Source organism: Salmo trutta, chromosome 5 (assembly GCF_901001165.1).
Source record: "Salmo trutta chromosome 5, fSalTru1.1, whole genome shotgun sequence".
Lineage (NCBI taxonomy): Eukaryota > Metazoa > Chordata > Actinopteri > Salmoniformes > Salmonidae > Salmo > Salmo trutta.
This window is the reverse complement of record NC_042961.1, coordinates 15,656,755-15,683,464: the sequence shown is the minus strand read 5'-3', so window position 1 is coordinate 15,683,464 and position 26,710 is coordinate 15,656,755. Positions and strand designations below refer to the sequence as shown.

The window sequence follows — 26,710 nt, the reverse complement described above, 5'->3', positions numbered from 1 at the left end:
AATTTGACACTCTCATTGACCTCCATACAAAAACGAATCGATTCCTGGGTGGAAAAACGCCACCTGCTGGAGGGAGACGAATTTTCTCTTTACCTCTCTGACCAAAGACCGTACACACTCTGTGCTAGTAGTGTACATGTGAGCAGCGCATGCGTGATGTTCACCAACGACAGCCCTTAAGTTACTAGCCAATCACATTTCACTTGGCCATTGTCAACAAAAGATTTCATTATCATTTTTTTCCTGCTGCCTGGTAGTGTTGCACAACAACTTCTAGTGCTTACTCGTGTGATCTATTAAAATAAGACCAAACGTTTTTATAGTTCGTCGACAGAGCTCTATCGGTAGATTCGAACGAGTTTGAAATAAACATGTCGATTCAGAAGGAAATTCCGTATGAGGAGAGCTTGCAGGGTCAGTACAGTAACTAAACATCAAATATGCTTTTTTTAACTAACGTCTGCTGGCCACAATTTTTATGTAAGTCTATATAGCTGACTAACAAACTAGCTAATATACCTAACGTTAGTTAGCTAATGTTTGCCTCAACTGGAATTGTCAGGTCAGGGGAATATTGTTAAGGCCTGTCAAATAATAGCTAACGTAACTAACTAGCCCTATGACTGTAAACATAGTCCTACATTTCTATTTCTCACGGAATTGGATCACGTTATACTTCCGTTCATTCCTGACTGGCAAGATTCAACACTAAACGCTACAATGGAAAATATCTAACTAACGTTACTAGCTATGTTGCCAACCTAGTTTCTATCTATCTGTGGGTAATATGTATCCCCAGGTTCCTGGGTGGAGCTGCACTATAACACTGGCAGTGGGAGTCAGGTGTGCCAGGAGCAGATCTCAACAACCACTCTTGATGTAGACCTGGAGAAGTTACTACTAGACGCCCAACACGAGTCAAGCAGGAGTACCTCGAGAGGAAGCTCACAATGTGACAGGTATGGGGAAAGGAAATGGTTACAGTGCTGAGCCTTAGTTTCCCTGGAAACCCGAAGATGAATTCCATTGAATTCTATGTCTGGCAGAAATTAGTATTTCTATCAGGGAAGTTACCTCTTACGACCTCTACAAGTAAGAATGTTGAATACAGTTATATTTTAAACTACTTTACCTGTTGCCTGTGCAGTTGGTCCTTTTGGGGGGTAGGAATGTGAAACAATATATCCACAGGAGAGTATAATTATATAAAGGTTTCAAAGCCCTGGTAGTGCTTTCAGATCTGAAGAATGTGCAGAACTGTGTAAACACGTATTTTTATCTTGTGCACATGCTTCAGGTTATAGAATTCTGAACGCACTATACCATCTCTTTGAAAACTTTATGTAATTATACTTTTCTAAATCAAATCAAACTTTATTTGTCACATGCGCCGAATACAACAAGTGTAGACCTTACCGTGAAATGCTTACTTACAAGCCTTTAACCAACAATGCAGTTCAAGAAGAGTTAAGACAATATATACCAAATAAACTAAAGTAAAAAGTATAAAAAGTAACACAATAACATAACAAAAACAAGTCTATATACAGGGGGTACCGGTACCGAGTCAGTGTGCGGAGGTACAGGTTAGTTGAGATAATTGTACATGTAGGTAGGGGTGAAGTGACTCGAGAGGATAGGTGAAGTGATTATGCATAGATAATAAACAGCAAGTAGCAGCAGTGTACAAAACAATTGGGGGGGGGGGGGTCAATGTAATAGTCCGGTGGCCATTTGATTAATTGTTCAGCAGTCTTATGGCTTGGGGGTAGAAGCTGTTAAGGAGTGTTTTTGGACCTAGACTTGGCGCTCCTGTATCGCTTGCCGTGCGATAGCAGAGAAAAAAGTCTATGACTTGGGTGACTGGAGCCACTTGACAATTTTATGGGCTTTCCTCTGACACCGCCTATTGTATAGGTCCTGGATGGCAGGAAGCTTGGTCCCAGTGATGCACTGGGCCGTACGCGCTACCCTCTGGAGCACCTTACGGTCAGATGCCGAGCAGTTGCCATACCAGGCGGTGATGCAACCGGTCAGGATGCTCTCAATGGTGCAGCTGTAGAACTTCTTGAGGATCTGGGGACCCATACCAAATCTTTTCAGTCAGGATGCTGTTGATGTGAGCCATGACCAGCCTTTCAAAGCACTTTATGGCTACCGACGTGAGTGCTACGGGTCGGTAATAATTTAGGCAGGTTACCTTCGCTTCCTTGGGCACAGGGACTATGGTGGTCTGCTTTGTAAATGACATCCCCGAAGTCAAGGATCGGTAGGATAGTCAGTTTAATGAGGGTATGTTTGGCAGCATGAGTGAAGGATGCTTTGTTGCGAAATAGGAAGCCGATTCTAGATTTAATTTTGGATTGGAGATGCTTAACCTCTCTTGGGTATGTGGGACGTGACCGTCCCACCTGCGGGACACACTATTCAACTGCCAGTGAAATAGCAGGGCACCAAATTCAAAACAACAAAAATCTCATAATTCATATTTCTCAAACATACAACTATTATATCCCATTTTAAAGATAAGATTCTCGTTAATCCAACCACATTGTCCGATTTCAAAAAGGCTTTACGGCGAAAGCATAGCATTAGATTATGTTAGGACATCACCTTGACAAGACAAACCACACAGCCATTTTCCAAGCAAGGAGAGGCGTCACAAAAAACAGAAATACAGCTAAAATTAATCACTAACCTTTGATGATCTTCATCAGATGGCACTCATAGGACTTCATGTTACACAATACATGTATGTTTTGCTCGATAAAGTTCATATTTATATCCAAAAACCCCATTTTACATTGGCGTGTAATGTTCAGAAATGTTTTGCCTCCCAAAATTTCCGGTGAATGAGCACATCAATTTACAGAAATACTCATCATAAACGTTGATAAAATATTAAACTGTTATTCAAAGAATTATAGATACACCTCTCCTTAATGCAACCGCTGTGTCAGATTTAAAAAAAACTTTACAGCGAAAGCACACTTTGCAATAATCTGAGTACAGCGTTCAGACACGAAACCAAACCTGCCATTTTGTGGAGTCAATAAAACTCAGAAATAATATTATAAATATTCACTTACCTTTGATGATCTTCATCAGAATGCACTCCCAGGTATCCCAGGTCCACAATAAATGTTTTTGTTCGATAAAGTCCATCATTTATGTCTAATTAATTCCTTTTTGTTCGCACGTTTAGTCCACTACTCCAAATGCAGGAAGCTCACATAAATGTCACGACGAAAAGTCAAAAAAAGTTATATTTACGTTCGTAGAAATATGTCAAACGATGTATAGCATCAATCTTTAGGATGTTTTTAACATAAATCTTCAGTAATATTCCAACCGGACAATTCCAATGTCTTCAGAAAAGAAAAGGAACACAACTCATGTGAGCGCGCACCTCTGAGCTCATGTCATTTCCTCACTCATCTGACTCCAGGCCCTCTCGTTCGCTCAATATTCACAGTAAAAGCCTGAAACAACGTTCTAAAGACTGTTGACATCTGGTGGAAGACTTTGGAAGTGCAAAATGAACCCTGAGTCACTGTGTAGGCAATAGGCAATCACTTGAAAAAACTACAACCCTCAGATTTCCCACTTCCTGGTTGGATTTTTCTCAGGTTTTTGCCTGCCATATGAGTTCTGTTATACTCACAGACATCATTCAAACAGTTTTAGAAACTTCAGAGTGTTTTCCATCTAAATCTACTAATAATATACATATCCTACCTTCTGAGCCTGAGTAGCAGGCAGTTTAATTTGGGCACGCCTTTCATCCGGACGTCAAAATACTGCCCCCTACCCTAGAGAAGTTAATGTGAGTCTGGGAGGAGAGTTTACAGTCTAACCAGACACCTAGGTATTTGTAGTTATCCACATATTGTAAGTCAGAACCGTCCAGAGTAGTGATGCTGGACGTGCAGGCAGGTGTGGGCAGCGATCGGTTGAAGAGCATGCTTTTAGTTTTACTTGCATTTAAGTGCAGTTGGAGGCCACGGAAGGAGAGTTGTATGGCATTGAAACTCGTCTGGTGGTTAGTTAACACAGTGTCCAAAGAAGGGCCAAATGTATACAGAATGGTGTCGTCTGCGTAGAGGTGGATCAGAGACTCACCAGCAGCAAGAGTGACATCATTGATGTATACAGAGAAGAGAGTCGGACCGAGGATTGAACCCTGTGGCACCCCCAGAAAGACTGCCAGAGGTCCGGACATATAGCCCATCCAACCAACTACCTACCGCGTCCCCATATTTGTTTTTAGTTTTTTTTCTGCTCTTTTGCACACCAGTATTTATACTTGCACATCCTCATCACTCCAGTATTAACTGCTAAATTGTAATTACTTCGCCACTATGGCCTATTTATTGCCTTACCTCCTTACTTCATTTGCACACACTGTATACAGATTTTCTATTGTGTTATTGACTGTACGTTTGTTTATCCCATGTGGAACTCTATGTTGTTGTTTTTGTTGCACTGCTTTGCATTATCTTGGCCAGGTCGCAGTTGTAAATGAGAACTTGTTCTCAACTAGCCTACCTGGTGATATATATATATGTGTGTGTGTGTGTGTGTGTGTGTGTGTGTGTGTATATATATATGTATGTGTGTGTGTGTGTGTGTGTGTATATGTGTGTGTGTATATACATACATACATACGTACGTACGTACATACGTACATACGTGTGTGTGTGTATATACAGTGGGGAGAACAAGTATTTGATACACTGCCGATTTTGCAGGTTTTCCTACTTGCAAAGCATGTAGAGGTCTGTCATTTTTATCATTGGTACACTTCAACTGTGAGAGACGGAATCTAAAACAAAAATCCAGAAAATCGCATTGTATGATTTTTAAGTAATTAATAAGTGTCCGGATTAGTGTCTCGCTCCTTGAAAGCGACAGCTCTAGCCTTTAGCTCGATACGGATGTTGCCTGTAATCCATGGCTTCACTGTGGGCACGACGTCGTCGATGCACTTATTGATGAAGCCGGTGACTGAGGTGGTATACTCCTCAGTGCCATTGGATGAATCCCGGCACATATTCCAGTCTGTGGAAGCAAAACAGTCCTGTAGCATCAGTGTCATCTGACTACTTCCGTATTGAGTAAGTCACTGGTACTTCCTGCTTTAGTTTTTGCTTGTAAGCAGAAATAAACTTTATTCAACATTTTGGCTTGTAGAGGTTGTGAGAGGAAATTTTCCTGATTCAAATGCTCATTTTTGCTCCTTATACAATTCAATGCATTTCAACATATGGTTTCCAGGCAAAGCCTTGGTATCCCTGTTCAAGGCCTGAGAATGTGGAGATAAGGATTATCCCACTGTAGCTCAGTTGGTAGAGCATGGCGCTTGCAACGCCAGGGTTGTGGGTTTGATTCCCACGGGGGGCAGTATTTAAAAATGTAATAAAATGTATGCACTCTACTGTAAGTCGCTCTGGATAAGAGTGTCTGCTGAATGACTAAAATGTAAATGTAATTTATAATGCTCTTTCTTAGCAGATGACCTAATACACATTTCAAAAGTTCTAGGGATGTCCTGAGTCATCTTTATTGTCTATCTTTCCAGTCCGCTTAGGTCACAGACTCCTCTTCTTCTGTTTAGAGGCTCAGAGGGAAACAGTTCACAGGTAAATACATGGTCCTTAGGGGTTGTAAAGTTGTCTTCTGTTTATCTTCTGATATGTATTGTGATGTTCAGAAGGTAATAATTCATGATAATACCAGACTTTACATTAGGTGAATAGTACAAACATGTTTGTGATTATAATGTGGAAAGTGGTTTTACTAAGGAATTTCTTTATTGATTTCAGTCTGAGGAAGATAACCAAGAAATAATCCGGGAAGTAGAGAATCTACTGAAGAAGAATGCTGACTGGATCTGGGACTGGTCCAGTCGTCCTGAGACTAACCCACCAAAGTGCATAGTACCTCGTAATTATATACAGTGACCCTTTACTCAGTACTTTGTTGAAGCACCTTGGCAGCGATTACAGCCTCGTGTCTTCTTGGGTATGATGTTACAAGCTTGGCACACCTGTATTTGGGGAGTTTCTCCCATTCTTCTTTGCAGATCCTCTCGAGCTCTGTCAGGTTGTACTCGAGCTCTGTCAGGTGTTACTGCACAGCTATTTTCAGGTCTCTCCAGAGATGTTCAAACCTGTTTTCACTTTGTCATTGTGGAGTATTGTGTGTAGATGCATGTGTAGAGGATTTTTTTTTATTTAATCCATTTTAGAATACGGTTGTAACAAAATGTGGAAAAAGTCAGAGTACTTTCTGAAGGCACTATATATCTGGTTTTAGTTGTTTCATTTTACACTGAAAGGGTTTTTCCATACCCACTGTTTAGACTTAGGTGACCAGAAAACATGCTTAGGTGGCCCACCCAAGAATTTCAATGTCAGAAAAATATCTGTAATCACTGATTTTAAGATACAGATTTACTAACTCAGTTGTAACTGTGTTGTGTCTCTGTAGGGAGTTTCTGCTGAAACACCCCAGGCGCTCAGCCTCTCTCAGCATCAGGAAGACCAGCGTCATGAAGAAGGGAGGCGTTCTCTCCCCTGACTTCCTCAAGCTTTTCCTTCCTTCATTATTCATTTCTCATATACTCGCAGTTGGCCTGGGGTAAGGGACTGAGCATTTTGTAACTTAAACACAGTACAAATACATGCAGTCTATTGAATACTTTCAAAGCTGCCTTTTACTATTACTAAAAGTATGGTGCCCCAGATGGGTGTCGAATTGTTTTGTATTTTAGCTAAATGCCTTTTGAGAGAGTTGTAATACAATAAAGCAAACACTACCCTGTTGAGGAAATGTAGGCTTTGTGAAAGCATGCCGCTGGCCACGGATAGATATTTCAGAGTAGCCATGATACATATTTACTTGAATCAAAATAATATTTTGAATGGCCATTCCATTTGCTATTCTGTTCTTCTTCTCAGGATATACATTGGGAGGCGCCTCAGCACATACAGCACCTACTGAAGCTGATGCTGCATTATGACACCACTGACTCATACAGCTGGCATGCCTTCAAATGGGGGCAACTTCAGAATCCAAGGAGAAGTGGTTGATGTAGCATTCTCCATTTTTATCTGATTGCCTCATCTTATCTTCTGAATGCTGTGACTGCTTCTTTCTCCCAGAAATGCCTTGAATCAGGAACTGATTTGTAATGCCTTGTTCCTCTCGCTATTTAGAATGTTGTTTTATATTGAACTGCTGCCAATTGGCATTGTTGTTTGTAATTTTCTTAAGCATATTGAGTTTGTGTTTTGCCTGTTTGTTATTCTTAAGGGAATGATTAATGTGAATGAATATTAATTGTGAAATAATTTCCCGCACAAATTTTCTTTGAAAAAAGCTGGGGTTGTTAATACATTTCATGCAACATGTGAAAGGCAGGGTGTGAATTGCAACAAAATTCCAACTTTTGGGGGGGGGTCTCTAATTTAACCTATTCTCCTATTTGTTTAAAATTCTATTGTGTACTGTTACAGTGGTAAAGATGAAAATAAAAGCTTCTTCCAAATGAAATGAACACCCCCACCACTCTGTCATGGTTTAAACCAGTGACCGTTGGTTCAGGTTCTTTCAATTGCATTCATCTCTCTTATGTCTGTCTTGAGCTTTCGCTAGCAAACATACATTGTATTGACTGGATTCAGCAGGCTCGCAAACTTGCAACATTATCAACTGAGCCCCCAGTTTCCCGTGCTGATGAGCTCAGGACAGACACTTGTTTGCGTAGGGTATTTCAGCCCCTTTTCAGATGTCCCAACTTTTCTTTTTACAAAAAAGCTCAATTTGTCAGCAAGATGATTTAATTCAGGCTACAAGAGTGGGGGCCTGATGACAATCACTGAATGTCATTACACATTTTGGTGTTTTGTAACAACTGTCTCTTTCCATTCATCCAATGACTGGTGCACAGTGGACTGTTTGAATGCTGGAATTAGTGGAGTGGATGAATGTGCACAGTGATTGACAATAAGATAAAAACATGTCTACTTATAGGTCCATAAATGTAGCAACTATTTGAGTACAATCATGATGAAATGTTTTGTTTTTCATAGCTATAGTATGTTACAAATACAAAACAATGTTTTTATTTGGTAATTATTTATTTTAGTCTCAGCTGGTACTATATTTGGTACATAATATGCTAAGAAGTGGTACTTTCAAGTACTCTAAAGAATGAAGTACCTGGTACCACATCTGCAGTGGCACTTGTTTCAAAGCATCCCAAGTTATGTAATTACCATGCAGTTTTAAAGCAAATAAGTCAATATCACTAAAATAAGATGTCTCCAATTTGTTGTATGATCAGTAAGACATATAAACTATCTTTGCTACTTACATTGTATTTTTGGAGCGCTCAAATGAATTCCCTCATTTTCTCTGAATTCTGCAATTTACTGAATATACATCTACAGTATCATCTACAGTTGAAGTCAGACATTTACATACACCTTAGCCAAATACATTTAAACTCAGTTTTTCACAATTCCTGACATTTTTTCACAATTCCTGACATTTAATCCTAGTAAAAATTCCCTGTCTTAGGTCAATTAGGATCACCACTTTATTTTAAGAATTTGAAATGTCAGGATAATAGTAGAGAGTATTATTTATTTCAGCTTTTATTTCTTTCATCACATTCCCAGTGGGTCAGAAGTTAACATACACTCAGTTAGTATTTGGTAGCGTTGCCTTTAAATTGATTAACTTGAGTCAAACGTTTCAGGTAGCCTTCCACAAGCATCCCACAATAAGTTGGGTGAATTTTGGCCCATTCCTCCTGACAGAGCTGGTGTAACTAAGTCAGGTTTGTAGGCCTCCTTGCTCGCACACACTTTTTCAGTTCTGCCCAGGGCTTTGTGATGGCCACTCCAATGCCTTGACTTTGTTGTCCTTAAGCCATTTTGCCACAACTTGGATGTATGCTTGGGGTCATTGTCCATTTGGAAGACCCATTTGTGACCAAGCTATAACTTCCTGACTGATGTCTTGAGATGTTGCTTCAATATATCCACATCATTTTCCTTCTGCATGATGCCATCTATATTGTGAAGTGCACCAGTCCCTCCTGCAGCAAAGCACCCTCACAACATGATGCTGCCACCCCCGTACTTCACGGTTGGGATGGTGTTCTTCGGCTTGCTAGCCTCCCCCTTTTTCCTTTAAACATAATGATGGTCATTATGGCCAAACTGTTCTATTTTTGTTTCATCAGACCAGAGGACATTTCTCCGAAAAGTACGATCTTTGTCCCCATGTGCAGTTGCAAACTGTAGTCTGGCTTTTTTATGACGGTTTTGGAGCAGTGGCTTCTTCCTTGCTGAGCAGCCTTTCAGGTTATGTCGATATTGGACTCGTTTTACTGTGGATATAGATACTTTTGTACCTGTTTCCTCCAGCATCTTCACAAGATCCTTTGCTGTTGTTCTGGGATTGATTTGCACTTTTCGCACCAAAGTACGTTCATCTCTAGGAGACAGAACGCGTCTCCTCCCTGAGCGGTATGATGGCTGCGTGGTCCCATGGTGTTTATACTTGTGTACCAGATGAACATGGTACCTTCAGATGTTTGGAAATTGCTCCCAAGGATGAACCAGACCTGTGGTCTACAATTTGTTTTCTGAGGTCTTGGCTGATTTCTTTTGATTTTCCCATGATGTCAAGCAAAGAGGCACTGAGTTTGAAGGTAGGCCTTGAAATACATCCACAGGTTCACCTCCAATTGACTCAAATGATGTCAATTAGCCTATCAGAAGCTTCTAAAGCCATGACATTTTTTATGGTATTTTCCAAGCTGTTTAAAGGCACAGTAAACTTATTGTATGTAAAGTTCTGACCCACTGGAATTGTGATACAGTGAATTAAGTGAAATAATCTGTCTGTAAACAATTGTTGGAAAAATTACTTGTGTCATGCACAAAGTAGATGTCCTAAGCGACTTACCAAAACTAGTTTGTTAACAAGAAATTTGTGGAGTGGTTGAAAAACGTGTTTTAATGACTCCAACCTAAGCGTATGTAAACTTCCGACTTCAACTGTAGCTCCGGGACTATTCTCACCCATTTAAAGTAATGGAGGCATAAAGCAGATGAACACAATTAGATTTTATTTAACTTTGGTCAACATAATCAAACAAGTGAATACACTGCCACCATGTTCAGAATGATTAAACAGAAAGGCTTTTTTACCAATGTTCCTGTTTTTAAAATCAGTACAGGTCTATTCAACCTTCATTTTTGCATTGATATAACTTGGAAAACAAAGTATGCAGTTTTGACTTTAGTGGCATACCAATGAATGATTTAAAGGGCACATGTAAGAAGAGGTTTGTCTGAATCTCCTGCTCTTACTACACAAAGAACTTTCCATGTTTTGGAGGAACTCTGTATATCACTAGATCTATCTGTATGGTGTGCAGTACTCTTTGACTATTATATACCTTGTTTTCACAGACAGCCACAAATAGCAGCAGTAATATGAGACATACATCTATAAAATAGAATAAAAAAATAATGCACATAAGGTTTGTAAAACATTTGGGGACATAACCGGTAGCTGTCATTGATAGACGTAGGTATTAAGGCTGCAGATTCCCTTTGTCTTGCGTCTCTTCACATTAAGTTTCCAGCCTGTATCTTAAATGAGAGCAACACATAAATACATATATTGACACTTGCACATGGTCAGTCTCAAATGGCGATTCTGAAACTTAAGAGTAGTTATTTTAGAGATAGCTTGAAAGAACTACTCAAAAGACTGTAGTGCGACTTTACATTTTTTCCACCTCACTACAACATAAAAACATGCAAAGCAATTAAAAACATGATTTAAATCCTAAAACACATATGTAGTTCTATTTACTTTTATTAAGTGGATGACACCATAAAAGTGTATTTGAATAGATAGTCTGTGATATAATGTTACCATGTCTGGGGGATACATTTTGGATAGGAGGGAGTGGGTGGAGAAAAGAAGTCCAGTTTCCAAATTCACGACCTGTTGCAAGTGCTTTAGCCTGAATGCATGGTCAATGGGGAATGTTAACAGGTAGGCCTATAACCCATGAAATATCCATGTTTCAGAAAGGCCCAAAAATCGTAATGAGGATGTTACAACAATGACAAGAGCTCATTTTCAGGGCTTTCCATAGTTTGGTTGTTAAGATTATGAAATGAAGGCTGAAAATGTCAACACAAACACCAATGTTCAAGAGTTTGACATCTTATGAGTGCCGTTCCATTGATTCAACACAAGGTGGGCTCTCAGGGTCCAATCTTGGCCCTGGCACTGATTTACCCAAGGCTAAATCAACCTCAGACTCAAAAGAAAACAGGCCGACCAATCAACCTCCTGCCACAAAAAAAAGGAGACAAGTGCATTAAACTTCACCAGGAGGACAAGAGGGCTGTTTGTTTCTGTTACAGATAAACCACTAGGCTTAACTATGCAGGAACAGTAAAGCCTTGTCCTCAGGATGGAGCCCAATTATTTTTTTTAGTTGATCTTGTCCTGGAAAATGTACAGGTTGTTGGTGGCTGCCACGGCGATTACGTTTTCTTTGGGGTGCCAGGCGGTGTGCAGGATCTTCTTGTTGAAGTCCAGGCTGTCCACGCTAATTTCGTCTTTCTTCCTCTTGCCACCGGTGGAGACTTTGCGGGGTTTGAGTGTAGCCCGCGGTTTGCTGCTCTCCCTAGAGGCCTCCAGTGTGATGTCCTTCCTGGTGTTGCGGTCAAACATCCGGAAAAAGTTGTTGTAAGAGCCGGTCATGATGGCACTGAGAAAGGAAGGAAACAGTGGGTCATTTATAATTCTCCAAAGATACTCCTTAAACTTACATATGGGCAGAAAAGTTGTCCAAAGAACAACATTGTAGGTGCAGATTGCCTTAAACAGAGAAAGCGCTAGAGTTTCTTACCTGTCGCTACCGTTCCAGCAGCACTCAAACTTGTCGAAGATGCAATCATTTTCATATAACGAGCAAAGCTTGCTGCGAAGGTATTCGTGAACCTGAGCAGGAGAATGTTGATTAGTGTATTTGGAAAATAATTGCATCTATCCAACTATTTCCATACACCTAACAGGACAATTGTGGACCACACTGAAAATGATGCCATTGTTGGTAGTGTTATCACTAGGCAGAGCAAGGCAGGTACCTGATATGTCTCGACTGGCCTGTTCTCCATGTTGAGGTCCCACACCTTGACGGAGAGGTAGTCCCGTGTCATCATGTAGCGCCCGCTGTGACTGAACTTCACGTCAGAGATGGACGAGATGATCTCAGAGAAAAATGACCTGCTGCTTGGATCCTCAGGCTCCTCAAAGACTGCAATCACAAACATGGAGAGATATTCAAAATGACAGACAAAACCCCTGAAAATAGATTCATTTAAACTAATTTATCTGTGAATGAACATCATTTAGAATGCAGAGAACTAGGCTCTATGAATACTCACACTTGGTGTGCCTATCGCAGAGTGCTGCTGTTCGCATATCACAGAGGCGTATGGTGCCTTTGCTACTGCTGTACACAAATACATTGCATTGGTTTGGATGGCACTCAGCCGCTGTGATCACCTCTGTCAGTTCCTCCATGTTGGCAGGCTTGATGTCTACAATGTCTGAGAAGACACTGTTAAGGAAATTAACTGAAATAGGTCTAAAGGCTCATACCGATGTGGTGAAACATAGTGAATCGTGCAAGGGAGCCTATCTCTTCTGAAATAAGTTGAAATTTAAGAAACTTTTGGTGTTCACACATGTATTTGTTTGACTTATAACTGCACAGGACCAATAAAACTGAAATTGAGAACTGTATACGCTAATAGAGGACAGTTTGGATGAAGCAAACATTTGCATCTAAAAGTCATGAGGATGAGGGCTGATACATTTTCAGAAGAGGATACTAAAACTTCGGTCTGTGATTTCCAAGTGCCATAGATTAATTCTTAGATCATCAGCAGAGAGGTATGTTTGATGATCGCTATTTACAGAAATTGAATTAATATGATACGTGTGAGCGTTGGCAAACACCCTACGAGGACTTGCTTCTACCATGAGATCCATGGGCATCAGCACTGGTACCTGTAACCACAGGACAGATTTATGTAGGGGAGGAAGCTATAAGCATGCATAGACTTTGTGTTTTTTCTTGTACAGTGTCGGTTGAAATCTTAAAAGGTAAAGCAACTTTAAACCAACCCGTAGGGAGGTAATTCTAAAGGGATCCCTGAGACGTCCGTCTTCGTCTTTCAAGTTGTAACCCTCAGCTCGCTTGTCTCGTTCACCGATTTTCCACAATTTGATAGTTTTATCTGTATAAAAAAAAGAAATTGAGGGTGAAGAGAACTTAACAAAAAGGTTAGTAGGTTAAAGCAAAATGTTCTTACCATTTGTTGAGAGTAGAAAGTGAGCTGAGTTTTGTTGGGGTAACCATCTTATTTTGTTAATTTTTTCCTCAATTTCTAAACTTTTCAAGTAGTCAAATTCAGGTTCGTGACTCTGAAAAGTGCTATAAACATTGTATTCCCCTCGCAGGTGTGGTCGATTTTTACACTGAAAGAGAAAAGTAGATGTGCACTGTGTGACAAACTTGGATATTAAGCATGTATTATGTTTAGAATTTAATCCAGTGCCTTTCTTTCCATAACAACCTATCATATCTAACTCCAAAAATGTATGTCATTGTTCATGAAAATACATTTCGCTGGTAATTATAAAATGCACCTCCTGTTCATGTTGAAATATGACAACTCTGCCTCCCTTGTCTCCAGTTGCTAGCAACTCTCCAGAATGGTTGAATTCAACCGTTGAGATGATATCAGCTGAAAGGAGGACATGTCCCATTAAAGCTGGATTCTGGAATATTATTATGGGTAATGTATAAGGGCTATTCTAATCAAATAGATACACATCAGCAAAAGAACAGCACCTAGTAAATAATAACATCAAAAGCAATATATGAAGAAAAAAAACTATCCTGGTGCAACTTTCATGGGTGCATACACCATGCATAGTAGGATTTCTACCTCCCTGAAAATAATTGATATATCAGTCAACCCAAGAAAAATGACTATGACTTTGAATGAATCAAACACCCTGACTTCCTCCCTACTGCATCAGAGCGTTCAGTTGCCATATTGCCGACGCAGACCTTCGACGTCACTGACTAAATCGCCCACAAATAACTAGCTAGAGTAGTTAGCAAGATGACGCGCTAGTTTGCGACAGTGCGTGTATCTTACTACATGACAATAATTAAGACGTACTCTGCCTAATTCTTATTATATGTTACATACATGTGCGGGACATAAGTTACTGGGTACAGTTGTTTGGGTATAACGTTAGCTTGCTAATAATGCTAGCCAACTTGATTTGCAAGCAAGAGGAGCTAGCTACCATGCTAACGTTAGCAAGTAAGAAAAACAAACTCAGCATTGCCCAGCAGTGGTACTCATATACATGAACAGTGTCATGACTTTGTTCGTGAAAGACAGTAAGTCAAAGGCGTAGTTAACGAAATAAGATAACAGCATCACATCTTTGATCACATTTGAGCTCAAACGCTAACTCATTCGTTAACCTAACGTTACTGTACTCACCTTCTGCAACATCTTCATCTATCGCCCCCTTCACTTGTGAGAAACACCACTGAAAATCATTTCCACCGGCAACTCCTGCATAACAATAATATTGGAATCATTACTTCGCTAGCGTCAGTTCACCAACCCATTTAGAGTCAAATGCTGTGTAATTTAAAACTTGCATTCAGGCCACACAGCAGTAAGTGGTATTGGGACCCTTTCCCGGCTACATAAGTAGCTTACCTGCCATTGTTTAATTTAGCAGAGTTAGCTATTACTGAACACGGATTGCACTGCTTATTCAACCAGTGCAACTTGCGTGAGGTAAAAATAGTCAACATTCACATGCAAAGTGAGGAGTCAGGTATCACGGAAATCGTCCGTGATTTTTCCATCCAAAATGGCGCACATTGCATAACACAATGACGTCATTTCGACATGCTTCCAAGCATCTTTCGGTTATCTATCATCTACCATCCATCTACCCCTCCATCCATCCCCAGCTGTAGGCAGTTTTGTTTGAGTCAGTTGGCCCTACTCCTTAAAACTTAATTGAGACAACAGAAAAACTGGATAAATTAAAATGGCTCCTCACCCCTCATGTTAATCACTGAAGTTCAAGTTACAGCATGTATGGTTGTAAATGTAACCTAAGAAGCCTACCTGTTCAAAGAGTCTCTAAAGCAATTCAAGTGATTGGCTACTACTGTTAGAGCCATTTTGATAAACAATCATTTGTGTTGAAATAATATTATGAAATGTAAGAAATGTGTATGAAATGTACCATATATTATTTGCGGGAAAAATAAACATGTTTATAAGAAACAACCTTTTATTTGTTTATTGTGACACCTGGTGGTTACCTGTATTGCACCGGTAGTGTCAACATGGCACCAGTCAGTGCAGTCAAAAACGAGATTTTCCGTTAAAAAAAAGATATTTCCACCCTATTGAGGTTGAAATAACACTGAAATTGTAAAAATAAAGAAATATGATAATGCCCCTTTAGTGTAAGAGCTTTTTGAGAAGAAAAAAATACACCTGGAATTTTTGCCTGTTCTGGTGGGATGGAGTTCTTGGCCCACAGCATGACATCACAATTTGATTTGGAAAATTCTGACCAATGACCAGTCATCATTTATTTGCATATGTATAATCCTACTTTGAAGGGGTATTATGATTCTGATGGTGTGTTGCCTCAGATGGTGTGTTTAAGTTTTACCTTTGTGGCTAGATGGAGTAGGCCTAAAGCTTCGTCTAGTGGCATTATAGCTAAGCCTAATCTTTGCGTCGTAGATTTATAGCTAAACCTAACCATTTTCTAACCTTAACCTCATTCTCCTAACCTTCTATGCTAATACACCTAACCTGCTGCCTTAGTTCACCTAACCTGCCACATTAATTATCCTAACCTGCTATGTAAACAAACCATCTGTTGCGACAAGCAATCAGTATTTTAATGGTGGTTTGCGTCACCGAGCAGTGAACAATAAACTATACATCAGTATCATAACACTGGTCAGTAAAAATATTCATGAAAGTAAACAGCTTATTTGCCAGCTCAGCCAATGAGCCAATGAGATGTCTCGGCCAAAAACATGAAAACATCTTCTATGAGGAAATAGCTAGCATTTTTTAAACACTGGGCCAGTTTGTTTTGCATGAACCGGTGCCCCGGAGGTGTGGAGTTGGTACATTTTAGACCATTCCATTGCACGGTCCTTAAGTGAAATCTCCACCCACCAGGGGCACCAGGCCATGCAAAACAAACTCGCCCAGTCTGTTTCAGATACAAGTTTGAGGTCAGGTTTTAGAATTTTTCCCAAATCAAATTTATGCTCTGGCTGAAAATTCAAATATAGGATGAGTGAACAACATTATTTGGGTATGAGTTACCAGATTATCAGTTTTGGGGTATGTGGACACCTGTGCTTCGAACATCTCATTCTAAAATCATGGACATTAATATGGAGTTGGTCCCCCCTTTGCTGCTATAACAGCCTCCACTCTTCTGGGTAGGCTTTCCACTAGATGTTGGAACATTGCTGCGGGGACTTGCTTCCATTCAGCCACAAGAGCATTAGTGAGTTCAGGTACTAATGTTGGGCAAATAGGCCTGGCTCACACTCAGTGTTCCAATTCATCCCGAATGTGTTCGATAGAGTTTAAGTCAGGGCTCTGTGCAGGCCAGTCAAGTTCTTCCACACTGATCTCGACAAACCATTTCTGTCAGGACCTCACTTTGTGCACAGGGGCATTGTCATGCTGAAACAGGAAAGGGCCTTCCCCAAACTGTTGGCACAAAGTTGGAAGCACCAAATCGTCTAGAATGTAATTGTATGCTGTAGTGTTAAGATTTCCCTTCACTGGAACTAATGGGCCTAGCCCGAATCATGAAAAACAGCCCCAGACCATTATTCCTCCCCCACCAAATTTTACAGTTGGCACTATGCAATTGTGCTCCTGGCATCCGCCAAACCCAGATTTGTCCATCAGACGGCCAGATGGTGAAGCTTGATTCATCACTCCAGAGAACGCGTTTCCACTGCTCCAGAGTCCATTGGCGGTGAGTTTTACACCATTCCAGCCAACACTTGGCATTGCGCTTGGGGATCTTAGGCTTGTGTGCAGCTTCTCGGCCATGGAAACCCATTTCATGAAGCTCCCGACGAACCGTTATTGTGCTGACATTGCTTCCAGAGGCAGTTTGGAACTCGGTAGTGAGTGTTACAACTTAGGACAAACAATGTTTACACGCTACCTGCTTCAGCACTCTATGGTTCTGTTCTGTGAGCTTGTGTGGCCTACCACTTCATGGCTGAGCCGTTGTTTCTCCTAGACATTTCCACTTCACAATAACAGCACTTACAGTAGACCTGGTCAGCTCTAGCAGGGCAGACATTTTACAAACTGACTAGTTGGAAAGGTAGCATCCTATGACGGTGCCACGTTGAAAGTCACTGAGCTCTTCAGTAAGGCCATTCTACTGCTAATGTTTGTCTATGGAGATTACATGGCGGTGTGCTTGATTTTATACACCTGTTAGCGATGGGTGTAGCTGAAATAGCCGAGACCACTAATTTGAAGTGGTGTCCACATACTTTTGTATATATATAGTGTACTTTAAGCCTACCAAAACAGATCATTTTAGTAACTTGAGTCACACTTTGAAGAGATACAGGATCTTCAGAAAGTATTCACGTCCCTTGACTTTTTCAAAATGTTGTCTTACAAAGTGGGATTAAAATTGATTTAAACATTTCAAAATTAAAAAAAGAATGAAAAATAAACACTAATATATATTGATTACATACAGAGTGTGCAAAGCTGTCATCAAGGCAAAGGGTACAGTACATCCTTTGAAGAATATAAAATATATTTGGATTTGTTGAACACTTTTTTGGTTACTACAAGATTCCATATGTGTTATTCATAGTTTTGATGTCTTCACTATTGTTCTACAATTTAGAAAATAGTAAAAAATAAAGAAAAACCCTAGAATGAGTAGGTGTCTCCAAACGTTTGACTGGTACTGTAAGTATTCAACCCCCTGAGTCAATACATGTTAGAATCACCTTTAGCAGTTATTACAGCTTTGAGTCTTTCTGGGTAAGTCTCTAAGAGCTTTGCACACCTAGATTGTACAATATTTGCACATTATTATTTTAAATAATTAAAGCTCTATCAAGTTGGTTGGTGATCATTGCTAGACATTTTCAAGTCTTGTAATAGATTTTCAAGCCGATGTAAGTCAAAACTGTAACGAGGCCACTCAGGAACATTCAATGTCGTCTTGGTAAGCAACTACAGTATATATTTGGCCTTGTGTTTTAGGTTATTGTCCTGCTGAAAGGTAAAGTTGTCTCCCAGTGTCTGTTGGAAAGCAGACTGAACCAGGTTTTCCTCTAGGATTTTGCCTGTGCTTAGCTCTATTTCGTGTCTTTTTATCTTAAAAAAAACTCCCTTGCCGATGACAAGCATACCCATAACATGATGCAGCCACCACCATGCTTAAAAATATTAAGAGTGGTACTCAGTGATGTGTAGTGTTGGATTAGTCCCAAACATAACGCTTTGTATTCAGGACATACATTTAATTTCTTTGCCACATTTTTTGCAGTTTTACTTTAGTGCCTTATTGCAACCAGGATGCATTTTTTTGAATATTTTTATTCTGTACAGACTTCCTCCTTTTCACTCTGTCAATTAGGTTAGTATTGTGGAGTAACTAGAATGTTGTTGATCCATCCTCAGTTTTCTCCTATCACAGCCATTAAAATCTGTAACTGTTTTAAAGTCACCATTGGCCTCATGGTGATATCCCTGAGCGGTTTCCTTCCTCTCTGGCAACTGAGTTAGGAAGGATGCCTGTGTCTTTGTAGTGACTGGGTGTATTGATACACCATCCAAAGTGTAAAGAATAACTTCAGCATGCTCCAAAGGATATTCAATGTCTGCTTTTCTATTTTTACCCATCTATCAATACGTGCCCTTCTTTGCGAAGCATTGGAAAACCTCCCTGGTCTTTGTGGTTAAATCTGTGTTTGAAATTCACTGCTCGACTGAGGGACCTTACAGATATTGAAATTGCATGTGTGAGGTACAGAGACAGTGGAGGCTGCTGAGGGGAGAACAGCTCGTAATAATGGCTGGAACGGCGCAAATGGAATGGCATCAAATACCTGGAAACCATGTGTTTGATGTATTTGATACCATTCCACTGATCCCGCTCCAGTCATTAACATGAGCCCGTTCTCCCCAATTAAGGTGACACCAATCTCCTCTGTACAGAGATGAGGTAGTCATTCAAAAATCATGTTAAGTACTATTATTGCACACAGAGTGAGCCCATGCAACTTATTATGTGAATTGTTAGGCACATTTTTACTCCTGAACCTATTTAGGCTTGCCATAACAGAGGTTGAATACTTACCGACTCAAGCCATTTCAGCTTTTCATATTTAATTAATTTGTACAAATTTTTAAAACATAATTCCACTTTGACATTATGGGGTATTCTGTGTAGGCCAATGACTCAAAATATCAATGTAATCCATTTTAAATTCAGGCTGTAACACAACAAAATCTGGACAAGGTCAAGGGGTGTAAATACTTTCTGAAAGTGCCTACTGTGATAGATGATGCACAAGGGACATCTAGTGGACATTTGGATACATTATTCTAAGTTCTTAGAATTTAAATTCTTCAGCCAAAAATCTCCCCGTATTTTAAGTTACTTAACTGAAAAGACCTAATTTCGCACCATCATAGAAATAATGTTTACTTTGATTTTCTATAATAGTTCTATTGAATTGGTGTACATAATCAGTGTGCATTGTATTTTTCATGTTTTCTTTTTCCTAAGCCTTTATTGTGTGTGTGTGTGTGTGTGTGTGTGTGTGTGTGTGTACATGGGGTGTGTGTGTACATGGGGTGTGTGTGCAAATGGGGTTCTTTCACCTCTGTAAGGTATAAGGGAAAGGAAAGGGAAAGGGGGGATACCTAGTCAGTTGCACAACTGAATGCATTCAACTGAAATGTGTCTTCTGCATTTAACCCAACCCCTCTGAATCAGAGAGGTGCGGGGGGCTGCCTTAATCGACATCAACGTCATCGGCGCCCGGGGAACAGTGGGTTAAAGGAGATTTGTTGACTTTATTCCGAGCCTCCAGTAACACCACTGACTTCGATAGTTCCCCATTCCTTTGGGAATTCATTATAAGACAGCTAGAGGCTGCTTGTGGATGGTTACTCTGCTGCCTGTATGTTAACGTGTCACTATGACGCAAGGCAAACATTTGGTGCAGTGGCTTTCTCTGGCTGTGGGCCACATAGAGAGATTGATTGGTGAGCCTCCTGTTTTATCAAGGATCACATTCAGTAGACACGGTGCCTCAGGAGAAGTTGCCATTTCCCCCAGAAAAATATGCCTCATTACTGGCACACTCACAATAAAGGTATGCTGACATCACAGGAGGCTGCTGAGGGGAGGACAGATCATAACAATGGCTGGAACAGAGCGAATGGAATGTCATCAAACACATGTATTTAATACTATTCCGCTCCAGCCATTACCACGAGCCTGCCCTCCCCAATTAACGTGCCACCAACCTCCTGTGATTGACATTGTTTCTCTCTTAGAACACTGCATACTGTGTAGGGTTACTTAGGCCCCTCAGCAACAACCTTGTCTCACTCATAAAAGTCGTCAGTGGGTATCTTTTCATATTATATGACTACATAAAGATAAGATCCACTTAGGTGTTCATATTTAAGCAATAAGGCACGAGGGGGTGTGGTATATGGCCAATATACCACGACTGTTCTCGTGCACAATGCAACACGGAGTGCCTGGATACAGCTCTTATATTGGCCATATACCACAAACCCCAGAGGTGCCTTATTGCTATCATAAACTGGTTACCAACGTAATTAGATCAGCAGTAAAAATAAATGTTTTGTCATACCTGTGGTATACGGTCTGATATACCACAGCTGTCAGCCAATCAGCATTCAGGGCCCGAACCACCCAGTTTATAATATCTGTTAACGCAACCGTGCATCATTGCATGCTTTTATTTTTTGACCAAACCATACAGTTGTGCAATCAGAAAATAGCATGTGATATCAGTATCATGCATATTTTAACCATCATGTTAAGCCACCTTGACCTATGGTATACTATTTTCATGAGCCATCAAAATCTCAAACTAGATATTGTGTGTATGAATGTCTGTCGAGAGAGACTAATAGTATACTTGAGAAGGCTACCGTATACGATATTCAGTGTGTTTTGCCCCAGTAAAGAAGCCTCTTGTCACTTGAGCAGCTACACTCAAACTCACGTATATAACACACAATACAGTATCACAGAGATAAATTAAACCTTCTGGATTCGCTGTTGCCCCATTCCTCCATTCCACTCACCCCTCCCCCTCTCCCCTGGTCAGTCTCAGACACAATACACTGGACCTATCTGGTCAGCTCAGGGGCATGAGCTCTGCCCAGCCCTCGGTCTTCACACACAACAGAAAAGACAAACACAATCAATTATTCAGTACTGACTCTTGCTTGGCTTCTGTGCTTTTCTCATTATTTCTCTGTTGTTGTTTTTTCTACTCTCCTCTTGCAAGCAGAGAGGAGAAACTGAGAGATATATGAGGCCTGAGGGTTTGGTCTTGGTCTGGCTTGTTAAACTGGCCTTCAAAACTGTCTCACTGCAGACCTACTAAAGAGCCCTATGGGTCTATATAACAGCTCATAAGATAATATTCTGTTTTTTTGTTTCTTTATTATATAACAATACCTAACAGTCAATTAGTAAAGTTGCACAAGTGCTACATAGAGTATGTGTAGGGTATATAATTACCTGTACTTGTGGCTACTTTATTTACTCTTCTTTTGCTTTCTTAAATCACACACAAGGCAATTGTAAAGCTCTATAATGGTACTGTATAGTCAGTCATCAGTGGTGGAAAAAGTACCCAATTGTCATACTTGAGTAAAATTATAGATACCTTAAAAAAAAGTCTCTCATGTAAAAGTGAAAGTCACCCAGTAAAATACTACCTCAGTAAAAGTCTAAAAGTATTTTGTTCTAAATATACTTAAGTATCAAAAGTAAACATGATTGCTAAAATATACTTAATAATCAAAAGTGAAAGTATAAATAATTTCAAATTCTTAATGCAAAGCAGGCAGAACCCTTTTCTTGTTTTTAAAATGTATGGATAGCCAGGGGCACACTCCCAACACTCAGATATAATTTACAAAAGATGTGTTTGTGTTTAGTGAGTCCCCCAGATCAGAGGCAGAATGGTTGACCATGTGTTGTCTTGATAAGTGTGTGAATTGGACAATTTTCCTGTCCTGCTAAGCATTCAAAATGTAACCAGTACTTCTGGGTGTCAGGTAAAATGTATGGAGTAAAAATTACATTATTTTGGAATGTCGTGAGGTAAAAGTTTAAAAAAATATGAATAGTAAAGTAAAGTACAGATACCCCAAAATACTACTTAAGTAGTACTTTAAAGCATTTTTACTTGAGTACTTTACCTCACTGATTCATACTCTATAGTTTCAATAAGATACAAAGGAATGTCATTGTCTTTAGTATATTAAATTCCACTAGATGGCGTTATGTCACTGACTATAGAGAGAAATAGTAATGGCGTCAATAGGTAGGCAATAATTCCGCCATGGTTCACTGGACAAAGCCTATGAGGAAAATGAATGCCGTTTTGGATAAACGCCGAAAATGAGGTATGTGATAGACACAGGCTTAGGCGACCTTTTACGTGTTGTTCTATGCGATAGTATTCATCAACTAACGTACATTTTTGGGAATTGTGAAGAATTTATGTCCTAAAAACAAAAAATCACATTAAGGCTTTATATTTCATAAAGGTCATGCTGACTGCTATTATCTCATAGAATATCTCCTAAACCTGTGTTAACCTCATACCTTATTTTCGGTGTTTATTTCCCCATTCATTTTCCCATAGAGGTGGCTGAACAAACCAGAGGTAAGTTATTTCTGGATTTTAGGACTACAAGTTGGCGAGCTCTATTCATAGTCCTTATAGCCATAGCAGCCCTCCTATAGCATACAGGCCATTTTGAAAGATCAGTCTAAAACAATGTGAACAACTTACTGTCTTAATTCACATGTGGCTGGGTCAGTATGTATTCTAAGCATCATCTGCTTGTGTACCTGCATTGACTCATTGAGGAACTTTGCCAAAACAGGGAGGACCAATCAAGACACTCTTTAATCTTTACAAACCCATTATTTCTATGAAATGTTCAGATGAACAGATTCCACACATGCAATTGAGCAACCTATACATTTGGTTTCATCTCACTTACTTCCAAGACAATTTTTTTTACAGGGAAAATGCAAACTTGTTTCTAGTGTTAACAATTATTCAATACAATAGTTACCTCTTTTTTGTTTCACAATCAAAATTCATATATATGAAATGAAAATAAAACAAATATATCTTTGCTTACATTTTTTATGAATAACACCTGAATAGGCCATTCCCTGGCTTATTGGAATCCTTCTGTTATAACAACATATAAGAGAGAGGGGTTAAATTGCACTTGGATCTTCTCTTCTTCCTACAACCATGACCTCACTCTGGGGAAATGGTGGAGACTGTGCGTACCCTGACTCTCAATAAAGCTGGACAATGAAGCATTGGCTCATAACATGCCACAGTATAGGACACGTTTAAAGGGCTTAGTACCTAATAAAGTAGCAGTCTTCAAATCAATGTCAGAAGATCTGGGGGCCACTGGGACCTTTCATAACATGTGTATGTGGAAGTTCAATTGCAGTGTAAAGGTTACACTTCCACATTGAACTGGTCCACTCTGATGAGTTCATATATGCCACAGATTTCAAGACCACATTTCTGACAGGATTTCAGGGAACAAACACTTATTTTTAATTGTTGTTTATTGAATAAATGCAGCTTTGATAAATCTGAGGCTGCAGGTGTTTGAACTTGAATATTTTCTATAAAGTACAATAAGTTGCACTGTTAATTTGCCACCGATTTACTTAGATAAATAATGTAAATAACACCAATGTAAATATTTCACAGATGTTATACAGTGTTACTAATGTTGCTAATTGAATTCAGTAGCTTCAGGAGCACAAACACACTATCTCAGTAATTAATTACAGTTTCTCTGTCTGCGTTTCATAAACGCTGTCCCTCTCTGGTGAACGTCCTTCACTCGAACACAGACACTACTCCAGCATTTCCACCCACTTTGTTTGTCAGTCTTTGATCCACATTATTCCAGTTAGTTACACCCATGTGCCGCAGGTTGAAACTTTCATCGTTGCTCAGGGGAACCTTATACCCGTGGCGCCTTGTGCTCTTATCCTTCCCTTTAGCGGCAGAACTCTCCTATGGTGCGGGGCAAAAAACTACTCACGACAACATGTTATGATCTTAGTGATGAAACCGTTTCTTTCTACTAACATGTTACATAGATCTGTCCATTTAATCCAAGATGTAATGTCACAGCACCAGATACAGAATTCACATTATTTGTATTGTGACATGAAACAGCTACAGCAGCCTGAGAAGTACTTCATACACTATGAATATTATAATAGAAAAATAGTAATCCAAAGCAACCTGTGATTGTGTGTGCGTGCTTGTGCGCGTGGTTCGAGATAAAACTCACAGACATGAGGCGTACAAAGCAGGACTAATGAGTTAGCCCGCTAACTTGCGTAAATATTCTGAAATAACCTTACATGTTTTAGAAAGATACGCTTGAAATGGGCACCGTTTTTCCTGTAGTTTTTTGTCTTGTCTTGTCAACGTAGTGGTGCGCACACTAAACGATTTATCACAGAGGGGGGGGGGGGGGGGGGGGGGGGGGGGGGTGGGGGTCACAAGCTACAAGATTCTTCAATTGATCGTGAAGATTCTCGACAACACGCTGTCTCGCGGAAACAATGATGTGATGATATGATTATATTGTTAACCTAGCTAGAACGAGCTGTGGCTCAAAGCAGCCTCATAAAGGTTTTCAGTCAGACATTCACGCTTGCAATACAGAGTTGAAATATCCAGCCAACATTTTGAACATTATGTACTATAAGGTACTAGGGGGTAACTAGCCCCCCCCCGTAATTCACATTAAAACCACAAGATGTCACCAAATTATTTCTCCAACACTGCCACAGCTCTTACTCAACAAAAAATGTCCTCTGTGTCGTCACAACTTTTGGAGATATTTCAACAAAACGATTTTGTGGTAAGTTGACCAAATTCTTTGACATTTTGAAAAAGTTATATATATTCCAATGAAGTTAGATCTATAATATATTTTTTTAATATACAAGTAGGAAAGCCTTAAGATAAATAATCCACTTGTTTAGAGAGATAAATTGAGATAATTTTTTTGTAAAGTATGTTGGATGAGTGTGTTGGGGGCAACTCGCCCCAATCTACCCCTTTATGGTTATTAATGAGGAAAATGGCGCCAGAAGAAATGGCAGAAGTTTTACGGGCGCCTAACCAATTGTGCTATTATGTGGGGTTTGCTCTGTGCATATTTATAAACAACAGCTGGTGCACGAAATCTAAGAAAGTCTCTAGATTTTGCTCGCCTGAAGTAAAGTATCTAATGATAAACTGTAGACCACACTATTTGCCAAGAGAGTTTTCAGCTATACTTTTCGTGGCTGTTTATTTACCACCACAGACGGATGCTGGAACTAAGACCACACTCACTCAGTCAGCTGTATAAGGAAATAAGCAAACAGGAAACCGCTCACCCAGAGGCGAAGCTCCTAGTTGCCGGAGACTTTAATGCAGGGAAACTTAAATCAGTTTTACCTAATTTCTATCAACATGTCAAATGTGCAACCAAAGGGAAAAATATTCTAGATCACCTGTACTCCACACACAGAGACGTGTGCAAAGCTCTCCCTCCCCCTCCATTTGGTAAATCTGACCACAATTCTATCCTCCCGATTCCTGCTTACAAGCAAAAACTATAGCAGGAAGCACCAGTGATTCGGTCTATAAAAAGTGGTCAGATGAAGCAGATGCTAAACTACAGGACTGTTTTGCTATCACAGACTGGAACATGTTCCGGGATTCTTCCGATTGTATTGAGGAGTACACCACATCAGTCACTGACTTTATCAATAAGTGCATTGAGGACGTCGTCCCCACAGTGACTGTACGTACATACTCCAAACAGAAGCCATGGATTACAGGCAACAGTCGCACTGAGCTAAAGGGTAGAGCTGCCGCTTTAAAGGTGTGGGACTCTAACCCGGAAGCTGATAAGAAATCCTGCTATGCCCGCTGATGAACCATCAAACAGGAAAAGCGCCAATACAGGGCTAAGATTGAATCGTACTACACCGGCTCTGACACTCGTCTTATGAGGCAGGGCTTGCAAACTATTACAGACTACAAAGGGAAGCACAGCCGCAAGCTGCCCAGTGACACGACGAGCTAAATAACTTCTATGCTCGCTTTGAGGCAAGCAACACTGAGGCATGCATGAGAGCATCAGCTGTTCCGGACAACTGTGTGATCACGCTC

At 40.0% G+C, this 26,710-nt stretch overlaps 2 protein-coding genes across 4 annotated transcripts; one reads left to right on the top strand and one right to left on the bottom strand.

Moving 5' to 3' along the window:
* Positions 1–210: 210 nt before the first annotated feature.
* Positions 211–7,561, top strand: LOC115193728 (BCL2/adenovirus E1B 19 kDa protein-interacting protein 3). Of its 2 annotated transcripts, none has more exons than XM_029752682.1 (6): positions 211–414; positions 800–959; positions 5,582–5,642; positions 5,826–5,932; positions 6,493–6,642; positions 6,963–7,561. In XM_029752682.1, exons 1-6 carry the CDS (start codon positions 372–374, stop codon positions 7,003–7,005), a joined length of 564 nt encoding a protein of 187 aa, XP_029608542.1. In that variant the 5' UTR covers positions 211–371; the 3' UTR covers positions 7,006–7,561. The 2 variants fall into 2 exon arrangements, with proteins under 2 accessions (XP_029608542.1, XP_029608543.1); XM_029752683.1 differs by having other exon boundaries at positions 384–480.
* A 2,569-nt stretch (positions 7,562–10,130) lies between these two features.
* Positions 10,131–15,168, bottom strand: LOC115193727 (serine/threonine-protein phosphatase 2A 55 kDa regulatory subunit B delta isoform-like). 2 transcript variants are annotated; one of them, XM_029752680.1, is made up of 10 exons: positions 14,865–15,157; positions 14,640–14,714; positions 13,765–13,862; positions 13,428–13,593; positions 13,240–13,352; positions 12,945–13,122; positions 12,495–12,659; positions 12,195–12,364; positions 11,957–12,048; positions 10,131–11,815 (listed from the first exon to the last, which is right to left on the bottom strand). In XM_029752680.1, exons 1-10 carry the CDS (start codon positions 14,869–14,871, stop codon positions 11,536–11,538), a joined length of 1,344 nt encoding a protein of 447 aa, XP_029608540.1. In that variant the 5' UTR covers positions 14,872–15,157; the 3' UTR covers positions 10,131–11,535. The 2 variants fall into 2 exon arrangements, with proteins under 2 accessions (XP_029608540.1, XP_029608541.1); XM_029752681.1 differs by lacking the exons at positions 13,428–13,593; positions 13,765–13,862 and having other exon boundaries at positions 14,865–15,168.
* Positions 15,169–26,710: the final 11,542 nt, after the last annotated feature.

Bases quoted from the DNA above. Each gene is read 5' to 3' on its own strand.
- LOC115193728 (XM_029752682.1), top strand. From the start codon at position 372: ATGTCGATTCAGAAGGAAATTCCGTATGAGGAGAGCTTGCAGG. The intron at 415-799 runs GTCAGTACAGTA...ATGTATCCCCAG, and splicing joins GTATGAGGAGAGCTTGCAGG to GTTCCTGGGTGGAGCTGCAC. The intron at 960-5,581 runs GTATGGGGAAAG...CTATCTTTCCAG, and splicing joins GGAAGCTCACAATGTGACAG to TCCGCTTAGGTCACAGACTC.
- LOC115193727 (XM_029752680.1), bottom strand. The intron at 13,863-14,639 runs GTGAGTACAGTA...TCCTCCTTTCAG, and splicing joins AGATGAAGATGTTGCAGAAG to CTGATATCATCTCAACGGTT. The intron at 11,816-11,956 runs GTAAGAAACTCT...TTCCTTTCTCAG, and splicing joins TGCTGGAACGGTAGCGACAG to TGCCATCATGACCGGCTCTT.